The sequence below is a fragment of the Leptidea sinapis genome, chromosome 20 (genome assembly GCF_905404315.1).
Source record: "Leptidea sinapis chromosome 20, ilLepSina1.1, whole genome shotgun sequence".
Taxonomy (NCBI): domain Eukaryota; kingdom Metazoa; phylum Arthropoda; class Insecta; order Lepidoptera; family Pieridae; genus Leptidea; species Leptidea sinapis.
This window is the reverse complement of record NC_066284.1, coordinates 612,405-626,600: the sequence shown is the minus strand read 5'-3', so window position 1 is coordinate 626,600 and position 14,196 is coordinate 612,405. Positions and strand designations below refer to the sequence as shown.

The window sequence follows — 14,196 nt, the reverse complement described above, 5'->3', positions numbered from 1 at the left end:
TTAACAAAATATTGTAGATATAAAAAAGGATAGATTTGACAGCAGGTTGCTATACCGCTTTGCCACACTCCTGTCAATCTTGGACCACACACACACTGTTGATTTAACATCCGTTTAATTGTCTAAATAAACATCTATTTAACATTCTTATTTAGCTTGGTCATCGTTGGGTTTTTTGTAATAAATATAATTTGGGTGTTATGTTTGAATTTTGCGAAATTGTAGAAATTATTGAAGATTTAACTGAAGTTCGGGAAAGATGAGTTTTTAATCTAATTTAGATTCGATCCAATTTGTTGAACTTGATACAAACTTTCGTCTTTCTTAATTACTTAGTAATTAACATTTACTTTTTTTTACTTACTCGGATAAGGCATTGAGGATTTGACGTTTGAGTATTTTTATTGCACCACTTTACATAATAATAAATAATAACTGTAAAGATTGATTTAAAAGAGATGCAATGAGTTTCTTGCCAGTTCTTGTCATTAAACTTCAACCTTTCACGTAAAAGTAAAAGTAAAAAGGAATGAAAACTTTTGTCTTTTATTGACTTAGGTACATGAATAAAGTGATTTTGGTTTGGTAAAAGTTGAATTATACATTCATTTGTATAAATTTATTCTCTTTGACACAAAAAATTATTACAATTCGAAGAATTCACCAACTGTCAATTCCAAGTGTCACGAGGGGCTGCTGAAAACCAGTGTTGTGTTGGTGTCTTCTGCACTGACCAACAATATACTGAGTCAGCTCCTTTTAGCAGGGAATCACGCGCCGCACAGTTCTTTTTTTATTTTTTATAATGTTTTAACTTACTTTATTTAGTAGAATTTTAATTAATTTTGTCTGTTTTCGGTTGTATAAAAAAATACTACTACTAAAAATTACTATATTACAATTTTTTTCACAGTTCAACTTAGTGATACCATTAAAAATTTCAGGACTGAAACTAAAACGGTAGGTACCTAACCTACTAACATATTTAGTAACATTTATAAACTTTATAATGTGTGAGTAGTGGTATCTTTGTTTAAATATTGAACAAACTGTGTCCTTGTATTATAATAACAATAATAATTTATATATATATAGTACGTTAATTTATTGTCTTACTTAAAGTTATAAATAAATCTTACACCTTTAGATAACCTGGATTGTCGGACGTTCGCCTAATTGTGCTTCCATAACTGTTATATACAAATTGTATTTTTATTTTTAGAGCAATAAACTATTTTCATTATTTCGTTTATATTCGCTTTCCCGACTAGACCATAGTTTCTCAACCTTTTTTTGCTCACCGCCCACTTTGAGAATATGTTTTTTCCTAGATTATTTTCGTGTATTTTTTTGCCTTTTTAGACTATATTTTTTAATCTACCCACGCCCCATCTGCACCATCACAATGCCCCCCTAATTTTCTCTGGGTCTTCTACTGCCCCCCGAAAGTCTCAAACGCCCACAAGGGGGCGTTAGCGCCCACATTGACCATATCGCCCACGTCGACCATATTTTTTCCTTTTCGCGAGTAACAACTTTCTAAGTTAAATCAATCTAAATCTGTGCTAGTCGAATATTTAAGTACTTTTAAAACCTGCCAAGTCGAAGCACTTTCTAAATCGAAAATGTTAAGCGTCAGTGTCGCAATAGCAACCGTTGACACTCATCACAGGGCCTCCGGTTCGATTCTCACCCGCCTCATATCTATATGTTTTTGGCTCTCAAATTCATATATACGTTTATTCGACTCTTATTAAGGTCGGCAACGCTCCTGTGATTCTTCTAATGTTACAAGAGAGTATGGACTGCGGTGATCACTTACCATCAGATGACCCCTATGAATGCTCATTTCTTTTCTCTCTCTCCTCCATAAAATAACTCTATTGCACGATTTTTGGAATTTTTACGTCTAGAGATAGACTGTGACAGCTGTGAAAACATCGATAAAAATTAATGTTGACAGTTAACTTCTATTTTGAGCAATGCCCGCACAACGCAGTGTCATACAAATCGCGAGTGTAAGACGTAGCTTGTCACGTACACTAAACTAATAAACCTGGCCTATTTTCATCGGTTGCCTAGCAACAAGAGACTCAACTTGACGTACCTATTAAGTAATTTATTATGAAATGACACTAATTTAGAATGTCAAAGTTATATTTTATCATTCACCACACCTTTAAAAAATTTACTGGACTGAGCCTATTTACTGGACGTGGTGCATCAAACCAACCATCGCTTTCCTTGACGATAATTTAAGGAAGAGAACGACCCGCCCCCCGATGCCGCTATAAGTGCTGAATCTATGTAAACATGTCGAAAAATGCTCGTTCTATTAACTTAAAAAGATCATATTATGTATGTCATAGTCATTTTTTTTATTTGATAATAATAGATTTTTAGTCTTTACTATTGTTCAAGAGTACTTCTCTTCATTGAGTTAATATCGAGTTCATATTATTATAATATATAAACGGGAACAAAGCTAGATGCTATGACGAAACGAGTCGATTGTTGAAGAATACTTAGAAGCTCGGGTGGTCCAGTACAGACGCAGGGTATTGTGTATTTAAATTAATTTATGTACGAGTTGCCGCCCGCAATCTTCGTGGATTTCGTTTTCGTTACAACTACCTATATTATACCCTAAAATAATGAAAGTATCCTTAGCAATCCTATATATCATGAGCTATCTAATAGTGACTCACTAAAGTGCTTACTTAGTGCTTAAAAATACTTACTTTTTAAAGATTCAGACGTAAAAGGATAGGCAAAGAACATTAATTGAAACACATGTATAAGTCCTCTGTTACATTTTGTCTGTTGAAACTAACAATCCAGTTAATTAAATAGTTGCATATTGTTCGCTTACTTCAATAGAAGTAAGAATTTGTTTAAAAATTCAAATATTTTTATTTAAATTAGGATTTAAAATCTCTTATTAAACGTAAAACACTACAACCCATTCGGAATAGTATGCTTCAGACCTTGGAATAATGGGCGCAAGAAACTCAGCGGGCTTTTTTTCTTAATTTAGTTACAATATAATATGCAGAAGCTCCACTCCCAGTCTATGGAATAAAAAAAATATTTATGTTATAGTAACCATTAACACAAACGTTTTATAGCATTTCATTTGAATTTTGTATAACATTTGTTGTGTACATTTTCTGGGATTATGTTGTAACATCACCCAATAAAAGACTTATTAACTCGACTTAGCCGAGTTGTTAGCATAAGAGATTTATGTTTGTTTGTCTAATCAAGCAAATTCATCAAAATAACTTGGAATGTTTATTCGTGAAAGAGTAATACACAATATTTAACAGTTATTTTCCATTTATATTATTAGAATAATAATCTATTCGTACTATTATATTATTATCATTCTGCAAAAAGTTGATAGAACAAACATTATCGTTATAAATTTCATTTATCTACACATTGCAAGTGAACTATAAACAAATAAAATATAATAATCAAGCCTTTTATTCATCCTTAAAAAAGTAATTGGTTTACAAATTTATAAGTTCAATACATGCATTTTAATAATTTTTTTGGACATTATAGAAACATTAAAAAATTAAAATTCACAATTACATATATAAATTAATTGAGTTGAGTATGTACTAGGTAATATTTATTAGTTCATCTTAATATTTAATAATGTTCTATTATGATGTTATATAATGTTATAATAACGTAATAATCTTAAAATATAAACATGTTAATTATCATATCAGATTATCATTTTTGTTTTATTTGTATAGGTTAACTCAACGAGTAAAAGCCTCCCAGATTTTTCCAAGTCTTTCTGTGTAGAGTCGTTTTTTTCCAGTTTATTCCATTGGTCGTTGGGGGAATTAAATTAAATAAACCGGATTCTTTGATTTCATTCTCCCAACTTTCTGATGGTCTACCTTTCTTTCATTTCCCAACTGGGCTGCGCCATCTAGTTGCAGTCGTTGCCCATCTTTTATCTGGGAGTCGAATTCAAATTCAAATATTTTTATTCAAAATAGGATACGACATCTCTTATTGAAAGTCAAAAAACTACCACCCATTCCAAAATGAATGCCTCAGACCTGAGAAGAATGGGCGCAACAAACTCAGCGGGCTTTTTTTTTCATCGAATAAATATGTTTACAAAGTAATATTGTACAATTAAACTTATTATTTAATAGCCTGAGAATAACATATCCTGCCCATTTGCACTATATTATCAAACAACAAGAACAAAAGCAATACAACTATAAGTTCAATTATTTCCTAAATAATATTTTTTGTAATAACAATGAATAATGCGGCATAATACAATTTTCGGAATCATATTAGGCATAGATATATCGTTGTCTAGCGACACCTAGCCCATTCTATGGGTAAATTTAATACAATATACCTACATGGTCAAATTATCTTTCGTCTGTACACATTATATGGAGACGCGAGTTTATGATGGTTTTACTGCTGAGGCCACTTAACGCCTGCCATCGCTACCGGGTACCGTACATCCTCATAATACACCCCCCCCCCCTCCCTTCCCCACACCCCCAACTCGGCTGCACCAGACCCGTAGGTAGCGCTTCTACCATAATTGGTCGCTCTTGAAATCGAATACTAGCTGACCCAGCAAACGTTGTATTGCCATATAAAGTAATTTAAAAAAATCAATTATTAAAATTTTTGAGGTATAAAATAGAAGATAATAGACTCTCAGACCTACCAAATATATCGTACTACAATTTTTGTATTCGATTGCCACTTGCAACCCTATAGCGGATTTGTGGTTGGAACAGAATAATATAAAAATCGCTATACAAAAGTAGTTGTAGATCGTAGTAGGACGAAAAATTTGAAGTTGTATGTATTTTTTTAAAACTGAATAATTATAAAATAGAAAAATTGTCAAAAAAATAGAAAAAAAAATATTTGGGAGTGGGTCAACCTTATCATTTAGGGGTATGAAAATGAATAGATATTGGCCGATTCTCAGAGCTACCCGACATGCACACATAATTTCGTACAAATCGGTTCAGCCGTTTCGGAGGAGTTTGGTAACAAACACCGGACATCAAATTCAAATTTATGTCTCGGACCTGAAACCGGCGCAAGAAACTCAGCGGTCTTTTTCTTTTTTTTTTTTATAAAATTTCGTCACAATTTAATTTCGTACAATTCCTTAAATTGTATATTTTTATGAAATTAAGGGACGAGACGAGCAGGACGTTCAGTTGGTGGTATTTGATACGTCTTGCCCATTTCAATGCAGTGCCGCTCAGGATTCTTGAAAAACACAAAAATTCTGAGCGGCAATACAATAGCGCTCGTCACCTCTTGACATAAGTCTCATTTTCCCAGTAATTTTACTAGCTACGGCGCCTATCTATTTTATTTATTACTGTCTTACTACTCACTATATTACTATCTTTTGTCTCAGGGTGACGAGCACAGTTGTAGTGCCGCTCAAAATTTTTGAGTTTTTTAATAATCTTGAGCGGCGCTGCATTGTAATGGACAGGGCGTATCAATTAACATCAGCAAAACCTCCTGCTAGTCTCGTCCCTTATATTCATAAAAAAAAGAACTTTCTAGATTTTTTCCGTGCAAGCTATCGTGGAAGTAGTATGTATGAAAAAATAATTATAATATTTAAGTCTTCTCGGTGACCTCAATATCAATCTCCTCAATGAAGATCTGCCACAGGTAAGAGATTTATTATCCTTTTGCTATCAACATAATTTACATCAAATAGTTAAGGATCCGACTAGGGTTACGGATAACTCGGAAACATTGATTTACATTATCTTAACTGACACTCCATCCAAATGTCAGAAAGTTGATATAATTCATAACAGAGACCTAAGCGATCACGCGATGGTGTTGACATATTTTAATATTAAGAAACCAAGGCTTAACAAAACGTTTAAGTTCAAACGATATCTCCATAATATGGATCTGACTTTATTCAAATCTGACCTTAATTTAATTCCCTGGCATCTTATCAACAGCTTCAATGATGTAGATCATATGGTTGATACTTTTAACGATCATATCTTAACATTATTCGACCTTCATGCCCCAATTAAGAGATCAGTTCTAAGAGGCCCACCTCAGCCATGGATCACAGACAGTTTACAAATTATGATGAACCTGAGAGATAAAGCTTTAAAGAAAGCAAACATTACTAAATCTGATACCTCAAAAACATACTATCGTACCCTCAGGAATCTTGTTACAGCTACTAAGAAACGAGAAAAAAAAGCATTTTTTGAACACTCTATTAATAACAATATTCACAAACCAGCCCTCTTGTGGAAAAATATAAAAAAATATTACTACGATTACTAAATCAGTCAACACCTCGTTACCGGACCACCTTAAAGACCCAAATGAAATAAACGCTCATTTTTTAAATCTACCCCCATACAACAAAGAAGATATAGAAATTACGACAAACGAAAAAGACAGTATACAACAAGCATTTGAACTGAAAATTACATCAGAGCAGGTAGTCCTTAATATTTTAAAGGCTATCAAAACTAAAGCTATGGGTGTTGATAAATTAGACATTGACATGATTTTACTTACCGTTGAAGTTACTCTGCCTATAATAACAAATATCATTAATACTTCAATATTAACTCATAAATTCCCTTCTTGTTGGAAAAACGCACTTGTTAAACCTATACCAAAAAAAAACAACTGTTAATGGACTAAATGATTTACGACCAATTTCTATTTCACCCGTACTATCCAAATGTTTAGAAAAAGTAGTCCTAGATCAAGTGGTTGCTTATCTCGACAGTATAAAAGTAATACCAAAATATCAATCTGGGTTTCGTAAGGGTCACGGCACAGAAACAGCCCTTCTACATATCACTGATGATTTGACAGAAGCATCGGATATGGGATATAGTAGTATACTAGTTTTGCTAGACTATTCTAGAGCCTTCGACTGTATCCCTTCAGAAATACTGCTGTCAAAACTAAAACACTATGGTTTCACCAAAAATACTTGCTGTTGGTTTGAAACGTTCCTGACCGGTAGAAGCCAAATGGTGGAAATTGAAGACAAAACTGGTAAAAAACTTCTTTCTTCGTTGCTGCCTGTGATTAGAGGTGTCCCACAGGGCTCTTTGCTAAGCCCGATAATTTTCTCCATTTTTACTGCTGACCTCCCCAAATATATAAAAACTTGTAAGTACCACCTCTACGCTGATGACACGCAACTGTATTACTCTTTCAAAGGCAAGGATGTCAAAGACGCTATACGTAAAATAAATCAGGACTTAGAAAATATCTACAATTGGTCAAAAAAAAACCTAACCTAACCTAACCTAACCTAACCTAACCTAACCTAACCTAACCTAACCTAACCTAACCTAACCTAACCTAACCTAACCTAACCTAACCTAACCTAACCTAACCTAACCTAACCTAACCTAACCTAACCTAACCTAACCTAACCTAACCTAACCTAACCTAACCTAACCTAACCTAACCTAACCTAACCTAACCTAACCTAACCTAACCTAACCTAACCTAACCTAACCTAACCTAACCTAACCTAACCTAACCTAACCTAACCTAACCTAACCTAACCTAACCTAACCTAACCTAACCTAACCTAACCTAACCTAACCTAACCTAACCTAACCTAACCTAACCTAACCTAACCTAACCTAACCCAGTCTCTTTCGCACCTCTGACGAGTACGCAGTAAATTCGAGTCGCTCCGCAATCGTAAAATATAATTATTGGTATTTTTGTTGCAAATCTATTAGTGTGGCATATTAAAAGACAGATATATAAATCCCACTTAACAATCACCCCCCCCCACCCACCCCCCATATTCCCTTTGACACCGTTCCCAGTTTAGTTAGATCTAGGTAGATAAATTATAATAGTATATATATTTAAGGTTTTTTTTATAATTATTTTGTAATTGGTTATAATATTTAGCTGCCGTTCCCCCAGCACCATGTCGTCGACATACAATCCAAAATCAACTCGAACACTCCGGAACACCGACCGCGAAACGATCTCCGCGGCGACCGCGAAAAGGCCATCTTCGGACCCCGGAAGGGTCAAAACAGTACCTTGCCGTCGTATCGAGGCTGGGGAGGGTTCCTCCTTCTCCGGGAGCGAGTTTGGAGCGGGATCGGGATCTAGGCAATCCGAAAGCGGCACCCTGGCACAGGCGCTCCAAAGGGAGGCGGATGCAGCTTTTCGCACCCCGCCATCTGGAGGAAGGCGTGGTAGCATTGGGAGCCCGAGAGCCCGACCGCGACCCTTCTAAAGACCGCGAACGGGGTATTCCAGCGTGCCAAGGAGGAACTAGAAAAGTCTGGGAACCTGAAAGGCTCCATAAGAGCAACTGTTATGGATGGCCTCAATTTTCTTTACGAGGCCACCCTTCAGGTTAACAGTGCGCGGCGCGATGTCCTTCTGCAGGTCGAGCAACTGCAACGTAGACATGCGGAGGACATCGCTAGGAGGGAGTCCAACCATATGGAGCAGATGCTTCTGCTGACGGAGCGGCTTGAGAAATCAGATGTGGGGGGGCAAACGGCGGAGTTGCGCAAAGAACTGGAGGCACTCCGCCGAGTTGTCGAATTCGACGTAATAGCGGAGATGAATAAGATAAATCTCCCCCCCCCACCCGCTGCGAAAATGGGCTCCCTTCTGGAAGAGCTGAAGACGATGCACAAAGATGCTGTCAAGATGCTGGAAGAGGTGCGCGATCTGGGAGCAAAAACGTCAAAGCTCCTAGAGGAGCCCGCAAGGGCCCAGGCACCGCCTTCTTACGCGGCGATGGCCGCGAAGGCACCGGTCAAGTCCGGCCATTCGATTGTGGTGACCAGTGAGTCACCGGAAGATTCCAGTGACAATGTGGTCACCAAAATAAGAAAGGCCGTCGACCCAACAAAAACCGGTGCCAAAGTGGACAGCGTCCGCATGGTACGTAACCGGAAGGTGGTGCTAACTTGCGGCACACGAGGTGAAGTGGAGGCCGTTAAGACTCGGCTAGGGGCCAATCCAGGGCTCAAAGTCCAAGAGGCGAGAGGGAAAAACCCGATGATAATCATCAGGGATGTCCTCTCTTGCCTCAAGGATGAGGAGGTCCTTGCGGCCCTTAGGGCCCAGAACAAGGAGCTCTTTGAAGGCCTCCACAAAGACCAACAAACGACGGAGGCATGCTTCCGTCGAAGGTGCCGCAATCCGCACCTTATGCATCTTGTCTTGCGCGTGGCCCCTCCGCTGTGGCGCCGCATGGTCGACGGGGGGTCTGTCCACCTCGATCTAAAACGATCAAGGGTGGAGGATTTCTCGCCGCTCATCCAGTGTTCGAAGTGTTTAGTCTTCGGACACGGGCGGCGCCACTGCAAAGAGTCTTCGGACCTTTGCAGCCACTGCGGGGGGCCACACGTGAGAGCAGAGTGCCCCGACTATGTCACGGGAGAACCGCCCAGCTGTGTCAACTGTCGACACGCTAAGCTGGACAAGACGGATCACGGTGCATTTAGCAGCGACTGTCCGGTGAGGCGGAAATGGGATGCCATTGCCCGCCTCGGTGTGAGCTACTGCTGAGGGCACCGCGGTCATAAATCCAGGTAGTCGCGGGCCCAGGGATGCTGCTTCGAGGCACATGATACAGGTAAACCTGCAGCGGAAGCGATTGGCAACCGATGAACTGATGGCGGAAGCTGTCAGTCAGAAGGTGAGCCTGGCACTGCTGCAGGAACCCTACACAGGTAATCAAGGTGCCTTGAAGCGGTATCCGGGGGTCCGCGTCTTTCAGATGGACCAGGGGATTAGTAAGACCAATCCCACAAAGGCCGCAATAGCGGTCTTTGATAAAAACCTCCAGGTTAGGTGTGACCCGAGCCTCCAGTCGGAGAACATAGTGGCAATTACCATAGAGTTCTCCGATTGGACACTTGGAATAGTGTCCGCCTACCTGGAAGGGGACAAACCCCTGGATCCATACCTGGAACGTCTGTCCAGCGTCCGATCCAAGTTGGGAACCTTGAGTGTTGTGATCGGAGGGGATTTCAATGCGTGGAGCCCATGGTGGGGAAGCGCAGACGAGGACCACCGGGGAGCCGAATTGGCAGGATACTTCGACGACAACCAGCTGCACATCCTCAACACCGGTACCGAACCAACATTTCAAGTGGTTCGGGGAGGTCGGCTCTGTACAAGCAGAGTCGACATTACGGTGTGCAGCCGAAGTATCTTGTCAAGGATGGAGTCCTGGAAGGTGGACCCCGACATGGTCAGTTCCGATCATAACGCTCTAAGGATAGGACTCCGCGCTGGCCGTGCAAAAGCACCCGGCCCAGCACCAACCACTCGGATATATAATACACGCAAGGCAGACTGGGATAAGTTCCGAAAGGAACTAATCTTACAGCTCCAAAACCGCCAGATCCGAGTGGAAAGAGTGTCGGCCGTAACCGCCCCCGAGGACATCGAAACCGTTGTCCTCGAGTATCAGGAGGCGGTTCGCCAAGCGTGTGAGACCGCAATCCCAAAGCTGAAGCGAATGCTGAAATATGAACCTCCGTGGATGACCTCCGAACTTCGGGCCCTGAAGCGCGATGCGGTTACTAAGAAGAATCGCATCCGCTGCGCGGCCCCAATTAGGAGGGAATTCGTCGTCCGCCAGTATCTCGACGCCCGGGAAAAGTATGAGTCTGCCGCACAAGCGGCACAGACCCATAGCTGGAAGGAGTACTGCACCGCGCAAACAGGCGAAAGCCTGTGGGACGGCATCTACAGAGTCCTCCGTCAAACCTCGAAAAAGCAAGAAGATAAACTTCTTGTGAGGGACGGAGTGACTCTTGATCCCAAGCAAAGTGCAGAACTCCTTGCAGCTACGTTCTTCCCGGACGATAGAGTGGAGGACGACTCTCCCGTACATTCCGCAATAAGGAGAGAGGCGGACCGCCCTCTGCGCGAGTTATCCTGCACAGAGGACGATCCGCCCTTCACCCTTGCGGAACTCAGGGAGGCGGTTCACGATTTCAGCGCTCGTAAAGCGCCTGGATCGGATGCGTTCACAGCTGACATCAGTGCCAAGAGCATTGAGGCAGATGAGCGGCTCTTCTTAGAGATAGCCAACAGGTGCCTCGCTGTGGGATACTTCCCGAGGCCCTGGAAGCGTGCGGCAGTCGTGACACTTCCCAAACCGGGAAAATCCGACTACCATCATCCAAAGTCTTACCGTCCGATTGGACTTTTGTCAGTCCACGGTAAGACTTTGGAAAAGATGATGGTACGCCGGATAAAGTGGCACGTACTGCCGACGATTAACCCGGGCCAATTCGGTTTTATGCCACAGCGGAGCACTGAAGATGCCCTCTTTGCCTTGATCGAGCACATCAGAGCTGAGGTCAGGGCAAAGAGGGTAGTATTGATGGTGTCTCTAGACATAGAGGGGGCATTCGACAGCGCCTGGTGGCCAGCTATTAAACATCAGCTGGCCGCCAGGAAATGCCCCCGAAATCTGTACTCCACCGTGTGCAGTTACCTCAATGACCGCGAGGTCATTATTCGTTATGCGGGCGCCGAGTGCGTGAGGCCCACAACCAAGGGGTGCGTTCAGGGATCGATTGGGGGGCCCATATTCTGGAACCTCCTGATTGATCCGTTGCTGGGCGCCCTCGAGGAAGAGGGCCTGCGCGTGCAAGCCTTCGCCGACGACGTAGTGCTCGTCTTCTCGGGCTCCTCTCCGGAGACTATCGCGCGGACCGCTAACTCCGTCCTCCGGCGGGTCTACGACTGGGGCTTGGACAACAAGCTGCGATTTGCTCCACACAAGACCAACGCCATGGTGATTACTAAGAAACTGAAAGTAACACCTATTCAGATCACCATGGGCGGCGAAAGTATAAAGATGGTCACAGAAACCAAGATCCTGGGTCTTATTATTGACCACAGGTTGTCCTTTAAGCCGCACGTCGCTGACGTTTGCCGGAAGGCAACGGCCATTTATGGCCAATTGTCAAGGGCGGCTAAGACAACCTGGGGCCTAAACCCAGAGGTGGTGAGGACCATCTACATCGCCGCTGTGGAGCCAATCGTACTCTACGCTTCAAGCGTCTGGGTCCCAGCCTTAGATCAAGTCGGAGTGCGGAAGTTGCTGGACGCAGTTCAGCGAGGGTTCGCGCGGAAGATCAGCCGGACCTACAAAACCGCCAGTTTGAGTGCGGCACTGATCCTGTCAGGTATCTTGCCACTCGACCTGAGAATCCGAGAGGCAGCAGAATTGTACCGATATAAAAGGGGTGAGGACATTGATGGTATGGCAGACAGGAAGGCAGAACAGCGGGTTAGCTTCCTGGATGCTCCCCATCCAGCCCTCGCTCCTGAGGTAGAGTTCTGTTGTCTCGAGGAAACACAGGCCGAAACCGACGCGGTAGAGGTGCAGGATGACTCAGGAGAGGGAGAGGGTTACCTGCAAGTCTACACCGACGGAAGCAAGATACAGGGCAGGGTTGGAGCCGGAATATCATACAGGCGGCGAGGCATGGAAGTCAGAGCAAGAGAACTCAAGTTAGAGGATTATTGCTCTGTCTTCCAAGCCGAAATGTGCGCAATTTCGAAGGCTATCGAGGACATCTTGAAGATGCCCGACATGAGGGTCGAGATTCTTAGCGACTCCAGGTCGTCGCTGGAGCTGCTAAGGGATCGATCTTCATTTAACCCGATAGCCTTTGAAATTAAAAACCTTATCCGGCGGGCTCGAAATATGGGTAAAACCATTCGGTTCCGCTGGGTTCGGGCACATGTAGGTATCGAGGGGAATGAGAGGGCTGATCACTTGGCGAAGGACGCGGCGCTCCACTCGAAATTGAGGGCTGCATACGATGGAGTACCGATTTCAACTCTCCGCCGCAAAATTAGAGCCAGGACCCTCGGCGTCTGGCAGGAACGCTATACCGCGGGTCAAACTGCAAGTGTTACAAAAGCGTTTCTGCCAGACGTCGTGGCGTCTTACAAGTTGGTCAGGGAGGAACCTTTCTCCGCCTTGATGGCCCAAATCATCTCGGGCCATGGCGGCTTCTCGGCGTATCTCCACCGGTTCGGCCTGAAGGATAGCCCAGTGTGCATATGCGACGGTCGAACAGACGAAAGCGCATTGCACCTGGTGCTCGACTGCCCCAGGTTTGGTCGGTGGAGATGCGACCTTGAGATAGAATGTGGCATGGCCGTTGTGGAGACCAACCTGCCAACCTTTGTCGCAAAGCCGTTGAGAAGGCATTTTGAAAAATACTGCCACAGAATTTTAGCCGATGTATTGCCGCGGAACGGCAGCAATATTAAAGTTAAACTCAAATAAATGTGTATTAATTGTAATTAAATAGTTAGGTGAAACAATAGTTAATATGGTAGTTTATAAATGTTTAGTTAATATATAAATAGTAGTAGTTAATGTATATAAAGGTTCCCTATTTAAATTATAGGGCCCTTATACAACCCATAGAATTTAAGTAAAGCGCCTAATTGTAAATAGAAAATTTTGTAATAGCAATAGATTTAACCAATTAAAATAAATAAATATAGAAGAAGAATAGTGTAATCTTTTGTTAGTATGTAAGCCACTTAATTCAAATGTTAGTCATAAGGATAAACCCAAAATTGTTATGTTTTGATTCAATAAATAAAACTCCACACCTACAACCCCTACCGCTCAATGGTAGGGAGAAAGTAGTCATAGTAGCTCCTCGGCCCTGGGACGAAAGTTGCCAGGGAGGTAGGCCACTAGATTTAAAAAAAAAAAAAAAAAAAAAAAAAAAAAAATAAAAAAAAAAAAAAAAAAAAAAAAAACTATTACTACCTATTAACTACTTATTATTATTATTATTATTATTATTATTATTATTATTATTATTATTATTATTATTATTATTATTATTATTATTATTATTATTATTATTATTATTATTATTATTATTATTATTATTATTATTATTATTATTATTATTATTATTATTATTATTATTATTATTATTATTATTATTATTATTATTATTATTATTATTATTATTATTATTATTATTATTATTATTATTATTATTATTATTATTATTATTATTATTATTATTATTATTATTATTATTATTATTATTATTATTATTATTATTATTATTATTATTATTATTATTATTATTATTATTATTATTATTA

The 14,196-nt window shown here is 40.9% G+C and overlaps 1 protein-coding gene across 1 annotated transcript in view; it reads left to right on the top strand.

Annotated features, from left to right (window-relative positions):
• Positions 1-14,196, top strand: part of LOC126970105 (uncharacterized) — a 106,124-nt gene that overhangs the window by 66,886 nt on the left and 25,042 nt on the right. Inside the window, exon 7 of the mRNA XM_050815829.1 lies at positions 945-960. Within this exon, the coding sequence (XP_050671786.1) occupies positions 945-960 (16 nt within the window). The remainder of the gene's footprint in view (positions 1-944; positions 961-14,196) is intronic.